This window comes from Brugia malayi (genome assembly GCF_000002995.4).
Source record: "Brugia malayi strain FR3 genome assembly, contig: Bm_v4_ChrX_scaffold_001, whole genome shotgun sequence".
Classification (NCBI taxonomy): domain Eukaryota; kingdom Metazoa; phylum Nematoda; class Chromadorea; order Rhabditida; family Onchocercidae; genus Brugia; species Brugia malayi.
Genome location: NW_025062479.1, coordinates 7,190,262 through 7,211,740, shown reverse-complemented (window position 1 = coordinate 7,211,740; position 21,479 = coordinate 7,190,262). Strand labels below are relative to the sequence as shown.

General features: G+C 32.0%; 4 protein-coding genes across 6 annotated transcripts; 3 read left to right on the top strand and 1 right to left on the bottom strand.

Moving 5' to 3' along the window:
* Nucleotides 1-446: 446 nt before the first annotated feature.
* Nucleotides 447-6,064, top strand: Bma-rop-1 (Uncharacterized protein; the record flags this gene model as incomplete). 2 transcript variants are annotated; one of them, XM_043073960.1, is made up of 13 exons in its annotated part: nucleotides 447-545; nucleotides 1,223-1,398; nucleotides 1,603-1,705; nucleotides 1,806-1,961; nucleotides 2,441-2,565; nucleotides 2,899-3,092; nucleotides 3,569-3,847; nucleotides 4,208-4,355; nucleotides 4,535-4,615; nucleotides 4,759-5,003; nucleotides 5,103-5,194; nucleotides 5,321-5,521; nucleotides 5,876-6,064. In XM_043073960.1, 13 exons carry the CDS (start codon nucleotides 447-449, stop codon nucleotides 6,062-6,064), a joined length of 2,088 nt encoding a protein of 695 aa, XP_042929894.1. The 2 variants fall into 2 exon arrangements, with proteins under 2 accessions (XP_042929894.1, XP_042929895.1); XM_043073961.1 differs by lacking the exon at nucleotides 447-545 and having other exon boundaries at nucleotides 1,226-1,398.
* Nucleotides 6,065-7,153: 1,089 nt separating this feature from the next.
* On the top strand, nucleotides 7,154-11,205 carry Bm6075 (Uncharacterized protein; the record flags this gene model as incomplete). Of its 2 annotated transcripts, XM_043073959.1 has the most annotated exons (13): nucleotides 7,154-7,298; nucleotides 7,416-7,655; nucleotides 7,945-8,146; nucleotides 8,751-8,909; nucleotides 9,213-9,274; nucleotides 9,390-9,535; nucleotides 9,690-9,809; nucleotides 9,927-9,981; nucleotides 10,081-10,131; nucleotides 10,269-10,440; nucleotides 10,554-10,645; nucleotides 10,784-10,971; nucleotides 11,128-11,205. In XM_043073959.1, 13 exons carry the CDS (start codon nucleotides 7,154-7,156, stop codon nucleotides 11,203-11,205), a joined length of 1,710 nt encoding a protein of 569 aa, XP_042929893.1. The 2 variants fall into 2 exon arrangements, with proteins under 2 accessions (XP_042929893.1, XP_042929892.1); XM_043073958.1 differs by lacking the exon at nucleotides 10,081-10,131.
* A 1,490-nt stretch (nucleotides 11,206-12,695) lies between these two features.
* Nucleotides 12,696-13,145, bottom strand: Bm1279 (Uncharacterized protein; the record flags this gene model as incomplete). Its single annotated transcript, XM_043073957.1, has 2 exons — nucleotides 12,696-12,799; nucleotides 13,046-13,145. 2 exons carry the CDS (start codon nucleotides 13,143-13,145, stop codon nucleotides 12,696-12,698), a joined length of 204 nt encoding a protein of 67 aa, XP_042929891.1.
* A 415-nt stretch (nucleotides 13,146-13,560) lies between these two features.
* On the top strand, nucleotides 13,561-18,473 carry Bm2152 (Uncharacterized protein; the record flags this gene model as incomplete). The annotated part of the gene is made up of 16 exons (XM_043073956.1): nucleotides 13,561-13,666; nucleotides 13,867-14,021; nucleotides 14,371-14,452; nucleotides 14,623-14,806; nucleotides 14,962-15,135; nucleotides 15,469-15,527; nucleotides 15,708-15,856; nucleotides 15,928-16,093; nucleotides 16,313-16,375; nucleotides 16,580-16,742; nucleotides 16,962-17,053; nucleotides 17,226-17,368; nucleotides 17,462-17,548; nucleotides 17,825-17,947; nucleotides 18,079-18,198; nucleotides 18,420-18,473. 16 exons carry the CDS (start codon nucleotides 13,561-13,563, stop codon nucleotides 18,471-18,473), a joined length of 1,920 nt encoding a protein of 639 aa, XP_042929890.1.
* Between the last annotated feature and the right edge of the window lie 3,006 nt (nucleotides 18,474-21,479).

Here is a 21,479-nt window from a genome sequence, read left to right as displayed (position 1 = left end):
AACCCAAGTTCACAATCGGTTATTCATATTCATCTTAGGGAATAATTTAATCAAGTGCTATGTGTTAGAGATTGTTTTAGGTAAAAGTTATTGATTTTCATACAAAAAAACTGCTTGAAATATAATGTGCAGAAGGAATCTTTTCCATCTGTAACTAAAGAAAGAAATAACCTTATGCACATACTTTAAGAGATCATCAAGATGTGATAAAGTAGATCTAGCGGCAAAGTTCAACGTATTTTTTGATATAAAGGTACCAATCAGCACAAATGAATTCTACGCACACAACTTATACGCTTGGAGTTGTAGTGTAAGTTTTTCAGTTCAACTCCCGTCCAATTACTCAAATAAAAGTCATTTAATTCTAATGAAAAATACTTTCAAAAAAAGGTTGATTTTTCAGGATTTGAAAGATACAAATATCATTGTACCTAAATCCACTCGTTATGAACATAGCAGAATATCTTTCATCCAGTCATCCGGATGATCTGCGATATCGCTTGAGCATCGCATATGCGGTGCGTGTTTTAGAGCAACAAAGTCAGGTATAATTACCATTAGTGATAAACTAATTATTTGTAATACTTATTATATAATACCCAATTCATGTTATTACATCCGAAAATTCTATATTGCGTACACTAAAGTTTCTGACAGCTGACCCTATGAGTGTTTAATATTATCATTATTATTTTGCCGAAATAACTTAATAAATTCGATGAAACTATATTAATATGGAAAAAATCTTGCCTAGGTAGCAGTTAGAACACCGTTATGGACCACTGTTGATTCCATCAGAAAGTTTAAAGTTAGAGTAAAATGATTGATTCATTCATAAATTAAAATTCCCACTAAAATGTTGATACAAATTTTTTAAACTGGTGGATGCGTTTTTTAGACATATGAAAGTGGACTAATAATATTTCTATTAGTTTTTGTCTTTAGATTGTTTAATTCATTATTCTTGTTGTAATGAGTTGCTGATATTGTGGTATTCGCAATCGGATAAATCTGCAGGAAAAGTGTTCTAAGACTTAAGAACTAGTTCATAAGCTTTACCGAATAATCCGTTTGTTAGATCTTATTGCAATAACTTCTTTTACTCCTTTTGACCAAACCTTTATTAAATAAGAAAACTGATTTGATAAACTGGCTCTAGGTTATCTGTTGAATCACATGCACCGCTACTTGGGATTTTAAATGATAAAACTATACATTTCAGTTAATGACAAATATTGACATTACTAGGAATCAGCTTTTCCCAACATGGAAGAGTGATGAAGAGTTTGTCCGACGCTTTCTAATGTTTGGCAATTCTGATGGCATTTATTTTGCAAGGCAAATTGACTTTACATGCACTTTAGTCCCCGATCTGTGCCGTATTATTCAATCAGGTAGGTCGTTCTTTCTTCTTAAACGGTTTGGAAGAAAATATTCCTAAGAACTACCAAAATCAAACGCTCTGGAAATCACTAAAGAATAGCGTAACAGTATGATAGCATACGCCTGCTTGTATTTATTGTATTTAGTATGATAGTGTTTAAAGTAATTTTCCGAGTTTCAGGATCACTTATTGCTTTTGTTATTTCTTATTGTAGGTAGAGGACTGATGATTTTGCAACAAATTTTGGAAATTTCGGAATCAAATCCTGCTCCGAAAAAAGAACCGCTACTAATGGCTCTTGCCCTTTGTGCACGTTATAAAGTTTGTTGTATTTGAAAATTAAATTCTTTTCGAAAAGCTTATGTTTAGTTTAGAAGAAAAATAAGAGCTGACGAGATATTGAAACCATTTCCTTAATCAGGTTCACGATACTCAAAGCAAGAAGAAATTACCGTGGGATACAACAGAGGAAAGGGAAAAACTATTACCGGATGCCGTCTGTCGAGACATTAGACCGGTTATGGAAAAAAGTTACCAAGGATGTCTTCAGAAGGCAGCCCTTTTTGCTGTACACAAGGTTTGCTCACAGAGCCCGTTTGAATTAGGATTTCCAAAAATGACTACAAAAGAAGATATCGAAAAAAAACTGCGATTTTTACAATATTTTCCAAATTATTTGCCTGCTGTTCGCACTAAAAAGTCACTGCTTGCTTTAAAAGGTCAGATAGTATTTGTAGCGTATCGGCTTAGTTAATTATTAGAACTTCACTTCATTCAGTGATGGGTGCTTCCTTGAGTGCGCATAACTTTCACTGGCAGTTATGAGTAGGAAGAAATTCTATTAGCCTTTAATATACGGTAAGATTTAATAAATAGCTGATATAGAGCTTAGAAAACGAATATAGAAAATTGAATGCACATTCCTCATAAAATTGTAATTAACAGCTAACTATTCACAAAACATTCAGTACAAGCTTACACTTGGAGATGAGTTGAGAGATATGCTAGTCAATTTCAAGTATGTACTTGAACCTGATTTGCTGGAGACATTTGCAGGTGTGCGTCACGCCTACTCATTTGTTTACGTTTATCGACTATTGCAAAGTGGTATCAAAGGAAAGTGGACTTAAGAAAGATTCTAATGGTTGGGGGCGTGCATTGCGTGCAACCGTTGTCAAATGGTTTCTTTTTTATTTTATTTTATATATAAACATACTTGTATTTTACTATTCCGACGCTTTTCAGCTTTAACATTCTGTCACGTTCCCTTTTGAACTCGCTCTTTTCGTTCATAAAAAAATTCTATGCATATTAAAATTCTGTATGTATTTTTGACTTATTCTGTATATTAAGACATTTTTGAATTATTTATGTGTATTGGTCTTCTTGACAGAGTCAGATATTTTGATAATGTTGATGCTTGTTCTTGGCAAATTATATGACCTCCTAGCTATATCTCTCATCAAGAAATTTATATCTACAAGAAACATAGCATACAAATGATATATTTTAAGGTACTACAATCATACTCCAAACCGTCTCGCATTCATCATCACTAAGTATCGTTATCGTGAAAGTTACTCGCATCGAGATTTGTTTTGCCTTTGCCATATCCATCCAAAGCGAAGTTTTTCATCCGAACACAACTACTGGCAACATCAAAAGGAATACGACGATATTTTCAAACATATTGCCAGGAATCACAAAGGTATTTATTGTAATTTGAATCACTTGACAGTATTTTGATAAAAGTGATGTATTTTGTATAGAGAAAATATGAAGTCTTGAATACGCCCTCTTCCTCTTCCCCCTTAATTTTTAGGTTAGGAATGATTGAAATGGATATATGAAAAATGTTGCCAGCAGGATAGAAAATAGCATAATAGATTTATCCTTCGAATTATTTACGTGTTTTGTTTTCTTGACATTCAGCGTATTTGATAATGATAGAAGCAAAATAATGAAGTGTTTTTATCGAATATGATTGTTTCTAAGCAAGCAGTGTCGGGGGAGTGTTACATAAACAGTAAGAAAATTCCTTTTCAACTGTGAAAGTCTATAAAAAGTATAGTTTGTATTAATCTTAGGTGTATGAAATATTGCACAAACTTTGTTTCACATTAACTTTTACTATTTTCTTGAATCATCGGAGTATTGAAAGAACTCTTGATATAAATGCCCTAGGTAATGAAAAGGAAGGAAAGGAGAGGAAACGGCGACAAGAATTATTACCTGATAAGCAATCCAAACGAGGTCGTTTAGATCCAGAAGAAACAGAACAAGTACGAAAAAATTTAGAAGAGCTAAATTTGGAACGATCTGAAGAGAAGGAAGCTTCTAAAGACTTTGTAGGACTAGCTAATCCATTCGTAGATGCAACTGCGTATATTAATGCCTTTAATAGGCTTCAGGAGCTAGCATCTGCAAATTTAGAAGAAGCAATTACACTCATTCTTCAATATGGCAAGTATTTGTTCCATTGAAATTTTCTTTGAAGTTTTTCGCAGTGAATTGTCAACTTCTTTACAAATAAGATATAAATTCTTTTTTAAAAAAACCAATTAGCTGCATATGCTATCTTAATATCAATTTTTTTATTTACAAGAAATGCAAATAAATGCATTATCGTTACAATGTTTTGTATGACTGCAATTGAGTTAAGTTGGATGTGTCTTGAAATTTAGAACCATTCCTGGAAATTAGAACTAGAATAATAGTAGCAAGTATTTCTTATTATCTAAACTCAATAAATGATAAAGAAGAAGGAACTAGAAATTAATAAGAAACTTCTATTAGGTGCATGTGAACTACTGTCATCTTAAGGTTTTGAAAAAGAACAAGTGCCACAGAAATTTCTCAGTTTTAAAGAAGTTTGGGGTGCTTTGTTAAGAAGGATGTCATTAAGCGCAATATTAAAAAACATGGACAAAATGAGCAGCGTTGACCTTTTTGAAGAACAGGATGCCAATATGTGAGGACTTTTCTCAAAGTTTCAATTTAACATTTCTTCTAAGACATTAACTCATCATTATATAATGCATTTTTAGGACATAACTTTGTGAGCAGAATTAAACAGTCATTTCAGCAATACAACGATTGGTAAAATGTCAGAATATTGTTCTGATTTTTATGGAAGATTTGCAATTTCAGTTTCGATTATCTCAGTGGTGTATTGAGCAATATATCATCATTTTTTTACGACGATTACGAAAATTACACGGACTTTACAAAGTAACTATGCGGCAAATGTCTGAGTTGACCAAATTATTTTGCACTACATTCTGTGGATGAATCCACAGAATGATGAAATTTAAATGAATAGGCAAGTAACAATTAAAAGTGAAGTCTAGGAGTGACAATATGAGTCATTTTAGCGATGATCCAGTATCTTTGATTGTCAGAAGATTAAATGATATTGAAAAGTTGCGGCAAGAACGATTTCATCCACTTGCAATACTATCAGCCAAAACAAGCTATGAACATGGTTATGAAATGAAGCGGAAGCGCATATGGAAACCAATTAAATCGATCCAAAGAGCCTTAGATAGCGCATTTTACAATTGCATAAATGTTATTGGAGTCACTCACCGACGATATCTTATAGCAGTAGATATTTCGGGTTCGTCACTTCCTTTTTGGAAGTATTCTTAGAAAAGTTAAGTTCATAGAAATTGATTTCCTACAGCAAATACATCAAAAAATTTCACTCGTTTTTCAGACAGCATGGATAGTTTTGTGCAGGGTACGACGATGGCTTGTAGTCAAGCAGCAGCCGCTCTATCAATGGGACTCATTCACCATGAAGTCAATGTAAGTAAGATGGACTGTAAGTAAAATGGAATTCTAGTGTAAAAACTGATGTGCTTTTTAACTTATCTCTGCAACCCTTACTTTAAAATCAATGTTTCGAAAGCAAATACAGTCATAATTGTTCAGGTAATCCCACTAGCTTTTTCCGATTTTTTGATGCCCCTGGAGTGGGACAGATTTATGAGCTTAGGCGAATACTTAACTGCTGCCAAAAGGTTGAAATATGGTAAAACAGACTGTGCCGAACCGATGCTTTGGGCGATCGAGCATGCAATATACGTGGATGTTTTCATTATTTTAACGGATAATGATGTTTCAGTTAAATCTGTTAGTTGCTTTTCTCCTTGTTCTTAAATTATACGAAATCAAATTTAATGAAAAAAAGAAATCTTTTTATTAATGAATCATTGACTACAATGCCCATAATTCTTTTTTTTTTTTTTTTTATCAAATGTAGTAGAAAAACTTTGCTTTTGAAAAAGTATGCTAAAATAAATGGTTCTATTATTAATTTGTTTTAATCTTTGCAATTTGTGTTAGTTATGATTTATTGATAGACTAGTGAAATCATTCGTTTATTCCTTTCTCCTTATATCGTTCAATAATGAAAAGTATCATCAGCTTGATAGAACTTGCAAAAATAACCTCTTAAATCCATTGGTAATACAAAATTTATTTAAGATGAAACCATCTGATGCTATTCAGTGGTATCGCCAACAAATGAGGATGCCGAACGCAAAGTTGATTGTGGTAGGAATGACCGATAAGTCAGGGACACTGGCTAATCCTAATGATCCAAATATGTTGGTTATTTGTGGTATGAATCCATCAGTTCCTCAAATTATTCATGATTTTGTCGTTAACGTTTAAACAACTTGTCAGTAATGTAATTCAGATGTTGTATGCATTACATTGTGATAGGAATAATTAGTGCTATGAGTGGCTGCAATACGGGACATCATTCCTGTGCTTGTACGAAATTTATTTTATATTTTTCAATTCGTAAGAGTAGTTAAAAGATTCAAACTGTATGATTAATATGTTTCTAACATTTATGTTTTTTTTTTTTTTTTTTTAATAAATCCATTTATCTTTATCGGAAACAAACATCAAGTTCACACTTTTGAGATTATTATTACTATTAAATCTTTTTGTAAATCACATTACCATGTGGTAACATTAAGAAAAGTAGTTCATTAAAAGAAGTTCTCTTTGCACTGCTTTTTAAATTGTTACTAGCTGGTGCTTTGAAATTGAAAAACGGGAAAATTGCACAGCTTGAAAACTTATTAAAATCTTCTACACATTTGAAAGATCTTAATCATCGAGCAAAGCACCTTTTTCATTTTATCTTGAAAACAAGTTAAGGTAACATATTCACATCAATATGATAAATCTTGTGTGTATCATCGATCAACGCAAGGAGTGAAACAAGAATTAATGCAGTTTTTTCTTTCTTCAGGAATTAAAAATATTTAAGCAAACATTCCTTGTATTTTTTGCTGATTGGGAATCGCTATGCGCTCTAGCAGAAAGAACCTGCAAATACAAATGACTGTTTGCTTTAGATATTTCTATAAGCATATATGAATATTAGAGTTGAATAAGAGCTGGTTGTATTAGTGTTTATTTTACTTTTTCATCATTTGTTTGCATTAAGCGTCTATTTAAGTCCTGGAAATTGATCAAATTTATGACGAAATAGAAGCAATAGTTCATGTTGAAAAGCGTTATAATACATTCGAAATGTTGGAATAATATTTAGAATATGAAAGCTTAAGTTGCGGAAGACTGTTTCAATTCAGTTTAATTATTTTGCTAAATTCTAGGAAATTTTATTTTTATTCCTGACAAAATTCTGTCTTCCTCTCCTTAATTCTAGGCGAGTTTTAAATAAGCATTCACGAAAATCTATAGCTAAAAATTGACTCGTTATAATTCTTATGCTATACAAGGAACATGAGTACTACTACAAATGAACCGTGTCGCTTTCAAGCACGTTTGGTTGGTGGAAATTTCATTGAATTACCAGTGGAACAGTTACGGCGCATTGCAAATGCCAATGGAGTAGATTCTATCGAACAGGAAACAAAGCACTTTTCATGTAAGTTATTCTCACTCTACTATTTGCTGGGTGAATGAAGAACGAAGAAAGAGAAAATTAGATTTGACTAGTTTACTGGAAATAGCATAATACTTGTCTTGTAGGAAACAGTTATAGACAGTACAACTCTACATGGTCCATTACGACTTTACAAAGGAAAAGGATATGGAAAGATATTCTGGTGTTTGGTAATGTGTTCTGCTGCAATATTCTTATCACTTCAAATAAACATACTGGTAGCATATTTCATATCACATCCAACCGCAACATCTGTCACCTTTGTCCCTGCCGAAATGCTTATTCTACCCGCAGTAACTGTGTGCAACTACAATCCAATCACCAAAAATTATGTTCGGTGTAAGTTCAGATATTGGAATTTGTTATTTTTTTTTTTAGAATTATATTTAGTGCCATGACGTACTGTTTCAATTAAGACTAAACGTGGCACTTTGTGCAGTAGATTTAAATTTCGGTTCATACATTCTTTTGTTCATCATAGCTAAATTTTAAACTACTTCCATCCTTCAGGTACAGGCATTTTCAAATAAATATAGACAAATATAAACTAGGATATTGAGAATGTAAGTAAGTTGTAAATATAAATTTCAACAATTCAGAAATGAAATGTGAAGTATATCAAATACAGATTTGAATGAATCCAGTAGTGGTTCTGGCTATTTCACCAATGATTTGTTGCGCTACATGACAATGGCTTACAGTGAGGTGGAAGACTTATATTTGCACGCGAACAACGATACGATCGAAAGAGGTCGACAAGCATATGAATACTTCAAAAGCATTTTTACAGAGTATCCATTTAATATCGAGAATTTCTTCGCACGAGCTGGGTATTAATCTTTGGCTTTATTTTTTAATCATTTTGACTTGCTTTAGAGAACTTCACTATCTTTTTAAACATAAATGTTATAAAAATGAAACGTATGAATGGAAAGTATTTGATCGTTTCATAAATTCGTCCCACATTTTTTCTTTGTCACAAATATTACCCCACCATTGACTTTGTCGCCAAAAATCATGTCTAACAAAAATGTTCACTCTTGACGATTTATTGGAGTTCTATAAATTCTGTCACGAAAAAGGTGGAACACCTAGGAGGCAAGGTAGAAAGTAAGGTAAAAAGAACTGATCGATTACAACTCAATATATCAAATCAAAATGGAATTTGTCTGATTTCGTTGTATTTCGTTGACACAATATCTTAAGGACTTTATTTACTTAGCATTCACAAACGTGATCATGAATGAAAATGTGTCTTCTTTGAATCACTTTCTTACTAAAGAAGAAAAACATAGGCTTACTGAATATGTTCAATACTTACAAAAAGAAAATTATGCAGAACGAACGATATAAATTAATGCATATTATCACATTTAGAATACGTAATTTATCTCATCAGTTTTTTGCCGCACGAAATTTATCATTTAAATTCAGGTTTGCTTGTCATGAAATGCTTAAAGTTTGTTCTGTGGGTGGCACCAAATTAGATTGTTGTGCAGTGTCACGAAAAGTGCTCACTGACCTGGGTTCATGCTTTGTATTTTCGCTCAATGACATGAAATTAAATCAGACCCAACCAGGTATTTTCAATGGGTATGTTCATTTTTTATGGAAAGCAATTTTCGATTTACCCTACATTAAATTCAAGTTCCAAAGATCAAAAAAAGAAATTGTGAAGTTGGAACATACAAATTTTTGGTAGCCGAAATTGGGATGTACTAATCAGAACAATTAGCAATACAACTTGAATAATTGGTCTTCCTTTACTTTTCAAATTTCTAAAACTGAATGTCATAAAAAGGCTATAAAATGGTGGGAGATTGTTACTTCGTTTTTTAGAATCTTGTTGAGCAGATTCATGTTCTATAATTTATTTAATTGTTAGATAGTGTTTAGATTGCAGCTGATATTAGATGCTGGAATAAATGATGCTATCGCTGTTAATTATGCTGAAGAAGGTTACTTTGAATTTTAATTGAATATGTTTATAAAAAGTGGAAGTCCTCAAAGTGAGCTGAAATTTGTTCAAATCTCATCACGAGTTTATCGTACAAATAAAAAGCATTGTTTTAGGAAATGCTTTGCCAATCTTTTCTAATAATCTAGAAGATGGATTTCGATTATATGTTCGAAGTGAAAATGAGTTAGCATATTCATATACAGAAGGCCTTTCGGTCTCACCTTCCTATCGTGCATATATTGCTTTGAATTTAGAAACGGTATGCTTTTTCTAAGAATTTGATCTCAATATTTGATTTGTACTAATTAAAATAAGTATTATTGTAATATTTTATACATTATGGTTTCAAGATATACTTAGAATCGCCGTTGTATGCAAAAGTTCTGCGCAAAAATCGACAAATGCTGTTTTAGTTTCATTTCCTCACTCCTGATAGTTGGGGAAATTGTACGCATACCTGGCCATTGAAATCGCCTCAACGAGCATTTCGTTTACCATACACGGCAAAAAACTGTGCATCACTTTGTCAACAAGTATGTGTTTTCGTTATTTTTTATCGTCTGTATTCATGTCCGTCGAAAGCATTATTGTGTCTTTCACTTTGGAATGATTTCGTTGTACTTCTTTGATTTATACGTTTACTCATTTAGATATACTATGAACAAAGAATTAATTGCACTCCACTATTATACAGCGTTGGTGATGGTTAGACCTTGAAATTTTGAGTTTTAATTCTTTTGCTTCTCAATTTTGAGTTTTCACTCAGTTTTGCATATTTCTTCAATTTACATTTAGCGCTTTTAGCTCATCTGAATACTTGTACACCAAGCGAACTGCATGCATTCATGCTTCAAGGTAATTGGTCCAATCTCCAGAATTCAAGTTCTTTTAAATTAGAACTTTCAATTAGCCACTTTTTCATTGGGTAAAGTAAGAATATTTGTTTAATTTATATTTAGATTTTCATTTTTCCATAACTTTGATAAATTTAGTTGCTGACCGGACAAACAATATCAATGGCCCTGAATGCGCAGATAACATTTGTCCAACGTCCTGTGTAACCCATGAATATAAGGCATCGATAACTTATGGATATGGATTTTCCGAAAGTGCTATGGACTGGCTGACAAATATTAACAATAAATGGACTCAGAAGTATATAAAGTATGATTTATAATTATGAGTTTTCTCAAATAATCATCGAGCTTCATATAATCATTAGTTCACTGATTTCTCGCGATTCATCGAGAAAGTGATTTATATTGAAATTTTTACAGGGGAAATTTTGCTGTGGTGAATATCTTTTATCGTGAAATGTCTTATTTATTAAATGAACAAATGCAGTCAACGTCGCTGGTGGATGTACTGAGTAACGACAACTTTGATATGAAATGATTGTGATATGATTATATCAACATTCAGGAAAAACCTTAAATGAAAAATACATAAAGTATCAGAAAATATTTGCTGCAAATATTTTAACAAAATGCTGGAATTTAATTTCTAGGTAATATTGGTGGAAATATGGGATTGTTTTTTGGAGCAAGTGTGATAACAGTCATTGAATTAATCATATTTCTATCTAAGCTAGTTTGGATTGCATTTTCTAGTCGACGTCGGGAATATATGTTCTACAAATGTCAGAAAGAACGTGATCGTGAGAAACGCCTCACAACAGTGATCAATATCGCTTCTGTAAGGCATTAAACTCTAAATAAACCAAATTTTCCTACTTCGTATTCTTACTCAAATCATCGAAATATTAAACATATTTAATGAATACGAAATTCTTTACTTCTCTTTGTCCTATTTTCCCGAAATATAAAAGCTGAAATCATACATGAGTTGCAGTATTCGAGGCGAAGCTGTGATGGAACAGCACAGATTGAGGAAAAGAAAATGGTTACTCATCCGAAGAATACAATTTAAAAACTGACAGAGAATATGGGAAAACATAAATAGTGATATCTGTTTCAGCTATTGTATTAAAGTGATAATGGGTTGGGTTGCATTATTAAGCTAAATGATTATCATACACATACCTTGTTTATTGGCTACCTCATTTTGCTATGTTCAGTTTTTTTTTTTCTTATGTGAAATTTTAATATAAAAATTTTGTACACCTTTTTTGAGGAAGAGAGAAAGAATCTACATGAAAATAATTGGTTGTTATTCAAGTATGCAATATGTCATAATTTAGTTTAGTTTGATCGTGACTAACTTAAGAATGATATTTTAACGAAAGTTAGTAATGGCATTCTGTCACCATAGTGAGTCTTACGTGCTGTCCTATATGCCGTCGTTTTGAAAAATGGCAATTAAAAATAACAATTATTACAATCGCCTATCTAAAAGTCTTGAAATCTTTCACTGGGTCACCAAAAAAAAAGTAAACATGGAAAATAGATAAAAGAATCGGTGTGCATTCCATGAATTCCTGCTTAGTTGAGTCTAAAGATTATGACAAAGATGAGCAAGTATTATTTTTTGAGATATTAGGATACCTCACACAGGAGGCCACAATGAATATTAACCAGTCAGTTCATCAATAATTAATCAGTCACAACATTTACAAGATCTTCATTTGCTTATTGATTAGGAAAGAATGACAAGAATAATTTCCTATGGCTGGATAATGAATTTACTAGAAATGAAATAGGTTTATGCAATTCATTTTTCATGCATTTGTCGTGGAAAATTTGAAAATTTAATTACTATTTTGGGAGAGGCTGTTAATTTCGGGATATGTGGGATAACAGAGGAATATAATATTTCTTTCATTGGCAGAAACAATAGTACAATAACTGATAGAGAAGAATTGAAGTTGAACTCTCCTGGTTCTCGGTAAAAACACACAATGCCCTTTCTCAACAAGGATGACCTCGTTATATAGCAAGCAATGTGCATAAACAAAGTATATGATTTACAATATGAGGTTGACCTGTCGAAAGAGTAATCGATCTAACAATGAGCTGTTGACCTGGTTTACAAGCAAATCTAATTACTAGTTGACAAGCCGTAAAGGACGTCAGTTAAGTAAAAATTGTTAACTCCGTAGATTCAGTTAATTTACAATTAGTGGCTACACAGAAGTGAGATCAACCAAATGAAGGGCTGATACCGTGTAAACAATATATGTAAAAGATTTACAGCCTAAACATAAAATTGGAAACAAGTTCAAGGTACCAACATTGTGTTGCAAGGCGTTTATAGAATATATTTCTTATGCATATTCTCAACTCTCATATAATATTTTAAAGTTCGCGATATTGAAATCTGCGACAGTATTCGCTAAGATAGAAGGAGCAAAAGAATGAATGACTGGATTCTTTATCAATGTATAGCCCTGATAGTAAATATTTCTCGAGACCACCACACTCTTCCTATCATTGTTGACAGCAGCATTGTATACATTGGTGTTACCCCACTTTTTTTACGCCCATGTCGCCTGACAGAATCGCTACATTTGTTTTTCTCCTCCTCTTCCACCTCTTTCTGCCCATCCTCCCACTTTGCAAACTCACTATAAAACACATATTTAATTGCCAGAAGAGCAAAGTAATGCAACCATACGACTTTGTACGATATTGTTGATAAACTTACTGAACTCTATGTCCTAGCAACTTTTTCCAAACGGTTTTAAACTGGAAAGTTCTAACACACTGGATGGTAGCTATTAAGATTATTATAAAGCAAAATATGTTTTCATATGTTCTGAAGCAATAGATTTTGTTGAAGCAAGCTAGGACTTTAATTATAATTAACTTACTGACAAGTTTCACAGTGTCTAATAAATCATTTGTTTGACGATGAATTTCATTCCTTATTTGAAGTGCAAATATAGCATGATTGATTCCATTTGTTTCCATCTCACTCAGTTTCTCTTCTTTTACTTTGATCGTGATTGTGTTTCACATTAGTGCCATCTAAGTGATCAGGCAGGATCGGTCTTTTCTTTGTCTCTTAAAGAGATCGACTGAATTCACATCATTTGGCAATCTTTTCTACAATATTTTTGACACAACAAAGTGGTCCATGTGCACCCCTTCCCTTAAATGAAATGATACTGTTTACCTGATTTGCTATCTGTTCGTATTCCGCTTTTTGTTAATATTCAGTCCCTTATGGCCTGTTTTTCTGTCATTTTGTTTGTTTCACCAATATTTAGTTTCCATTCACTTCATTCCCAACTTCTACAATAAAAAGACAAACATAAAAGTGGTTGTTCAGGTTTCACGCTGCTCTTGTCAATACTAACAACGCTTTTTTCGAAGACAAGCAGTTATGGCTTTGTCACAAATAGAACGGCTGGTTAACTGGCTTAGGGAAATTGCTGTTCGGAGGAGTTTAGTGGAACATGCAACTAAGAAAGAATTCTTGCAAATGATGGGTAATTCCTCTTTTCTTTTTTTCGAAGAAAATGGATAAGAAATCAAAAATGCTTTCGGCATGAAATTAACTGGTTTGAAATTCCAGGAAAAATACACCGTCTTTCCTCTTATTATTTGTTTTTTTAGTTTTCGTATTATTTTGCATGCGTTGGTCAGGTAAGTCCATTTTTCTCCCTTCGAGCTTCCCCTACATTTTCAGGTACAACAAAACTACATGGCTGTTATAGACTTTATGCTGGAAAAACTTACGGTCGTCTGTTTTGGCTACTTGTAGCCATTTCAACAGGTGTAGTTTTTGTTATCATTTTGGCAGAATTAACGAAGCAATATAAGGCGGAGAATGTCAGGACACAGGTAAATGTTTTTCAAAACTCTCAAAGTAAGCTTCATTTTTTTCACAAGCAGAAGCTTAAAATGATGAAATCTTGTCCCACAAATATAAAGGAAATGATCTTTCTCGTAGGAAAGAAAGGTTGAATATATAGTTCGTAAAAAACCGAGTTATATATTACATCTAAGCAGAGAGAGTTTTAAACTCCTAAATTATTTATTTATCTATGACTTCTTTCCAGCTATATGCAACATTTTTAATGTGCAAGCATTCTATATGTCCCACCCACACTTTGTTATTTCATTTTAATTAGCTGATAAAATAGATTTCCCAGAAATCACTATATAATTTGTAATTGTTTGCAAAACTTAGGTGGAAATAGTATATGATTACGCGGATGGTCCATCATTAACGATATGCAGTCATAATCCTGTACGACGTAATTACATTGAAGGTACGGCATTATTTTTTCTTGTTATTCGTTTTGCGTAATTTATTTCTTTTGCTTTTGCAAGCAATAAATTGATCTACTTTTTCAATAAGAAAATATAAACTCTGTATTTCAGTTATTACTTACGTTTTGTACTCATTTTCCTCCTGCGTTTATGTTAAAATGTTTTTTAGAGCTGAAGAGAACTACAACTTTTTCCGATGAACTGTTAATGTATCTATTACACATCTTTTTGCGCCCAGAAGACTTTGTTGAAATGGATGTTGTGGATGGTCTTCTTGATGGAGAAAGATTGCTGCAAGATTATATGTTCACAAATAAGAATTTTACAGTGGACTCCTTCGTTAAGGAAGCCAGGTTTTGTTTCACGAATTTAATAGTGGGAAGTACTTTCACTTATTTAATAAAAGATTGGTTTCATCAATGTTTTTGTGTTCTAACATTATAAACAGTTTCTCCACTACTACTTCATCAAATATGGATAAATTCTATTGAGAAAGTCACTATTATAGTTTCAAATGTGAAGAAGCTTTTGTGCAGTGTGCTTTCGAAGGTATCATATTCGACTGCTGTAATGAAAGGTACTCAACTGCTGTGCTCACTGATCTCGGGTATTGTTTTCAATTTGATTGGAACAAATTAAGCAAGGATTTCAGTCTTTCCTACCACTTTGGATCCGTTCATGGGCAAGTCTTTAATTCTCTTATAGGCTTTTCTTTTACTGAATTAATAGGTGAACTATCTTTAAATATACAGAGGACCATTAGTTCTAAGTATTGCTTACGGAAATGCTGAAGGTCACTTTATGATTCTGAGTTTGGCTCTTGTCTTCGAATGCTCAGCCTTTATTTCCATGTTTTAAATTATATTCATTAAGAAGTGTATAAAATAATGTGAAAAGATTTCCCTATAGGATTCTTTTTTAATTTGTTTACAAAAATGAGCAGTTTTTTACAGGACATTTAATACTATGTATTTTTTACTGCTTAGAAATTGATATTGGTAATTTGTTTCTTCAGATTTCAAGTGATGCTTGATTACCAGTCATACAATGAAATTTACTCTGTGAATTATACAGGTATCGTATTAAGTTTGATTGTATATCTCTTAGGGATAGTTCTGTTTTATTTCATCTCATCAATCCATGTATCTCACTACGTGATCTGTATAGTCTTTTGAACTCAGTTGAATTTTAAATTGAAAACTTTAGAGTTAAATATAGTAATTTCGTTGTCCCGGCATAAAACCGCTGTTTCAGGTAGTCGAATAAAACAACCGTTTCTGAACAACTTCGAACCTGGTTTTCGTATTTATGTTCATGATAAGGATACTATTTCATACGTTAGTTCTGAGGTCCTTGTCGTCTCACCAAACAATAAGCTGTCTGCAGGACTGAAGCCTATTAAGGTTGTTTTTTGAATGCTGTTACTTCAATATATAGTTCATTCAGTTCTAAAAGATACTTTGATTTCTTGCAGTACCAATTTCTGGAGCGTTCTAAAGGCGGCACTTGTTATAATACTTGGCCGTTATCTTTGCGGCACAATTCTACATATTCTTCGTCAGCTTGTAAAATGGCGTGCATAGCAAGATATTTCATTGTGAATTGTGGTTGTATTCCTCTCCAATATAATATTTTGATGGGTGAAACCTTTTCTTTAAAGTGGTCAGACCTGACTTAAGCTATAAGATCATTAACGAAATACGAATTAAGTAAAGCTAGACAACTTCATGCTCAAAACTGTAAAAAACAAGACGATAAAAATCCAGATTAAATAGATTGTGTAAGCAATATAAAATTAACTGGATTTTTTTAATACAAAATACTGTTTTTAATGAACTCTCGAAGTAGTTGTATTGCAGAAGGTAGGCTTTGCTCTCCAAAAGAGATCTTCGATTGTATTAGCGACGTTACAGAAATTGCGAGTAAGTACTTCAAGAACCATGTTAAGAGTTTCTTGATCTTTATAAATGAATTATTCATTTTAAGCAATGAAAAAAAAAGCTCATTTCTTCTTTCTCTTTCTTTTCAGCCAGTGTTTCTTTTATATGACTTTTTATGGCTTTCAACCAACTTTTCCATTAGAAAATTATTTCTAGACCTCATTTCTCAGAATTGCTCCTTTTTAGGTATTGTTCATAATGTTACTTACTCTTCTTTATGTCAAGATTGTGCACCGGAATGTGAACTTTTCATTTATTTTACACAGAATTCTATTATCCACAACATTCTTACCTCATTGGGTAAATATATGGAAGGCCTGAAGCAGCAGTACAAGCTTAGCTATGTCAGGTGATTTGGAAACTAGTTTTTCTGATTCCTCTTCTGATCGTCTTTCTATGATTATTTTTTGAGAGTTTCCGATTTATTTCTTGAAAAGAAGACCTCTCACTTTAGCATACTCAAAACACAAAGTGTTGAAAGTCAGTTAATGTCATATCATGATTTGTTACAAATGGCTGGATGTTGCTGTATGCAAAGAATAAATTGATCATATATGGTTTAGTTAAGGAATAATCTGGCAACCGTACATGTGTTTTTTGCTTCAAAAAGGTATAAGATATATTCGCAGTCAACACTTTCCGATTTATCAAGTTATTTAAGTAAGCATGCTTTCTGTTTTATGTTATATATATTACATTTATTTTTAATTAAAACTTTCTGTTCACTTTTCATGTATTTCTGGTTTTCAAAGCTGGAATTAGTGAATTCAATGTGTACCTTTTTCACATGTGTTGTTGTAATAGTGTAAAACTCTATGTCCTAAGATTTCAGGTAAAATCGGTAGCGATATGGGTCTGTTTTATGGTGCCAGTGTTATTTCACTGTTTGAACTGATTTTAGTGCTGTTCAAAACAATTTGGGCATTTCTTTCTCCATCACGTGCTATTTATCTGAAAGAGAAAGCCAAACGAGAGGTACTCAAATTAATTTTAACAATTCAGTGTTAACCCCAGTAACCGTCAAATTTATTCTTACACACTTGTTTTCAAGAGATTTTCTTATTTCAGATGGAAAGAAAATTGTGCATTGAGGAAATCATAAATGAATATTCTATACCAAACCAAATGGTTGGACATGTCCCACAAAGAGTTGAAGTCTGTAACTTATTAGCGTTAAAAAGTTATGTTTTTTAATAAATTCAAGCACTGTAAGATTCCAAAGTTCAATTTAAAACTCAGATAGATCCATTCATCAGAATTCCTAAGTTATGTATGATTTTCATGTTACTCTTTTATGTGTTTGTAAAATAACAGTTTTGTGAATTCCTTGCTCTGGAGGTTTCCTGTAAAATTTTGAATTCGTCTTATAAAAAACAATCCTTAGCATGACATTACTTTATGCATAACATTATGTGTAACAATAATTGTCAGATACCTACTATTGAATCAGTTGAAGTTGAAAATGTTCATATTTCACATGTAAAAGAGAGCTTGATTGGAAATGTGCAGTTGTGGCTGAAAAGAAAGTTGTATTCGTCCACACTTTCGGTTCAAGTTCGTTTTATTATTTTTATTTTATTTTTGGCTTCACTTTATTTGCTAGCTTTCGCTAAAATGTTGAAAAAAGAAATCGTTTAACTCGTTAATGACTTGAGGTTTGCAGTCAACACTGTAATGTTTTTCAGCATCCACAACGAAAACTGGATCAAGTGATGTCACTAACATTAACACCAGAGCAAGCTAGTGCAATTTTGGAAGTGGAAACATTTGTTGATTCAATATATGTCCCTCTAAGAAGGGACAAAGTGAGAAATTGATATCCTATAGTTTCACGAACTATTTTTTTTTTTTATCACACAATGTATTGATTCAGAAGTGAGTTCGAAACAAACAGTTATATAAAATTGGGATGAAATTTATCTTCTTCATTGTAAATTAACTTCGTACTATTAATTAATAGAAGTCCCTTGATATTGTGATGAAGTAATTGATTTAAATAGGTATGCGTTAAAATTTCTCTTTGCAGCTGTTATCGACAATCGGAAGTGACAATAGCAAACGATGTATTTCTGTAGTTTGACCGTTTTTGTGCTGATAATCAGTATATTACCTGCAGCTTGGATCATTATATATGAGCAATAGTATAATTACATTGTGAATGCTGCGTTCAGTATCAAATTTAAATAAAATAACTGATCTAGATTATCTGCTTTTTCTGTTATAGAGCACTTCATAAGGCTGACCCGGAATTCTCCTACTATATGGTGACTGTAACTTATTGAATAAATTGATTCGAAGACATCTTGATATGGGTTAAATTGTTTTAAGTTGATAATGTTGCAGAACCATTAGATATTTGAGCGTTTCTTCTCACTATTGGAGCTTTGCCGTAGCGTTAATTCCTCTTATTCCAGGCCATTAACTTAACCTCTCTAAATCAAAAAAAAAAAACTAATGAGTAGAGTCATTGGATTTCCAGTTCTTTTGGCTAATCACTAGTTCTCATGTTATGTGAAGTATGAGTAAATTGGTTGCTCGCAATAAAAAGAGTAGCTTTAATATTGTAACTAAAACGATTTTATAAAATGACTGAAAGCAGAACAGTAACAGTTATCGGTAAATTATGTCGAGAATTTTGTGCATTTAGCATTTCCAATTAATTTAAAGCTTTTTAGAACTTATAAGATTATCTAAAGAAAGTGGGGAATTCTTGTATATATAAGAAAAGACCTAGTTCTCAACTCCAAAAGCAACAGAAATAACATTGCGAACAATCATTTTTATTGTCCTTTTTCCATTTCTGGATTGTTTTAAAATAAAGTCCTGATATTTACAGTAACAAAAGGGAAGTTAATTTAAAATTCATTTGAATAAAGGCAGTTATCATTAACAGAATTTTTGGTAAGCATTCATATACCATAAAAGAAATAAATGACTGGAAGAAGGGAAAGTATTATAAGCTGGTTAATAGTTGGGTTATAGCTTTAATTTCCTTACAGCTGTCTTACAAAAATCAAACCCATGTGTAGGTACGTACTGAAAATTTGTGCGAGCTTCTGTGTTTCGGGTAATTCGGTGATTCTTTTCATCAAAACTTCTTTTACTTGCCCTTTTTAAGCTGATTCATTCAGATATCTTCAAGGTTGGAATTAGAAAATAGCGTCAAATTCATATCATGCAGTTTAAATGTTCCTTGAAATCTTAATTAACTGTCGTGCTCCAAGTTTTGCTACATTTTCCATCATCGATGCCAATTCCCGTTAAATATTTTAGCATCTTTTTTCACCTAACTTCGAGTTTCTTTTTTTTCTTTTTTTCAAATTCTGCATCCATGCTTTCATGATGCTTCCCTGCTCTTCGTAGTTCCGAAGCGGGTTCTTCTAAATATCGTTTCGCATAAGTATTGGTCCCATTAATTTTCGGTAATGAAATCCATTTTTCGTTTACACTTTGATACAGTTGAAGTTTTCGCTTAAGATGAGCTACCACCACTTTCACCACTTCTCAATGTCACATATTTTGCTTCTGTTGATTTTTAAATGAGTTTGTTATTCTATTTTTTTTGGTTCAAACTGAACCGCAAGTATTCGCAAGTTTGGTGATTTGCCATGCAATTGTAATCAGGGCTGCAATTCATTATCAAATGAAAGGGCAAGCATTACAAAAATTGGATATCATCATAAAAAGAATTTTCATCAAATTCAGTTGTACTCAGACGTTGATAGAAAGATGTATCCATGATGATTTTATTTTTGGCCACATTTTTTTTTAAACGAACCGAAAGCAGCATTTCCTTTCCCGATGTTTCAAATAAAAACTGATAATTAAAAATTTGAGAAATGATTCATGAAATGAGTGTTTTCATGAAAAAGTGCCAGTTCAACAATACAGTTGAATTTAAGATATTATGATATCAGTAAGGTTCAAGATAAAAATATGACTTCAAACTGAAGTCTTCCTTGGAATTACTAGCTCTCAAGGAACAGTCATAATGACACTCATTAAGACTACTGTTTTGCCTATCATTTATTAAACTCTCAAAGTTACAAATACCGGAAAAATGCAAAAAAAAAAGGAAAGAAAAAAATTCTCATCAAAAAACAGACACAATATTTATTTCCTAAGTGGATAAAAAATACAGATTAACAATTACGATGCTAATAAGTGTACATTAAACATATCAACTTTGAACTAATAATTACCTGCAAAACGCTAATCGCAAAATATCGGAATGTAAATTTAAATTTAAAACATTTACATAATATCTATAATCCTAATTTATAATCTCGAAAATTTGAACATAAATTTATATTTATCATCTTATTGCAGAATCGGTTTGTAAACAATTTAGATCACCATGAAAACTGCATTTAAATCAAAAAGGCAATAACGGCAATGTAAGTCAGCTGAAGTACTCACAATAGCAATATTTAAATAAAATACAATCAGAAAAGAACTATAACAATCAATTTTTGCTTTGTGTATACTTTGACTTCTTCCAATCTTCGCTAAGCTGTTTCGGAGAAAAAATAAACAAGTAATGGAAAAGACATGTTTGAATAATAAAGTTTAACAATTTAAAAACATTTAAATATCTTTAGCTCGAGTCTTTCGGATAAAGCATTTGAATATCAGTAGTTAGTGATGCAGTAAACAAAATGACTGTCAAAATCTAGGAAACTGCTAGCAATCGGAAAAAAAAATGACAGAACAGTATATTACGAAAAAGGATACAAAACACTATATATTATTCGAAAAATAATTTTTACAAAGAAATTTCAAGAAAATTTTCAAGTAGAAAAAAAGGTCGCAAATTTAAAAAAAAAAAAAAAAAATTTAGTCTAGGAGTTTGATAGCGTATTAATTTTCAGAAAGAAGTTAAAATCCTCTTAACATCAATCAGAAGTCTTTTAAAAGAATAAAATTTATCTAAAAAATATTAAAAATGAGAAAAATTCGAGAATTATATTTTGTTTTACTTTTTAATGCAGAAGTTTGTCAAAACAGATGCGAAAAAGAACCAGTTATTTTGTCGTGAAAGTAAGTGAATTGAGCAATAACAGAAATTGCTAAGAAGGAAATGTAA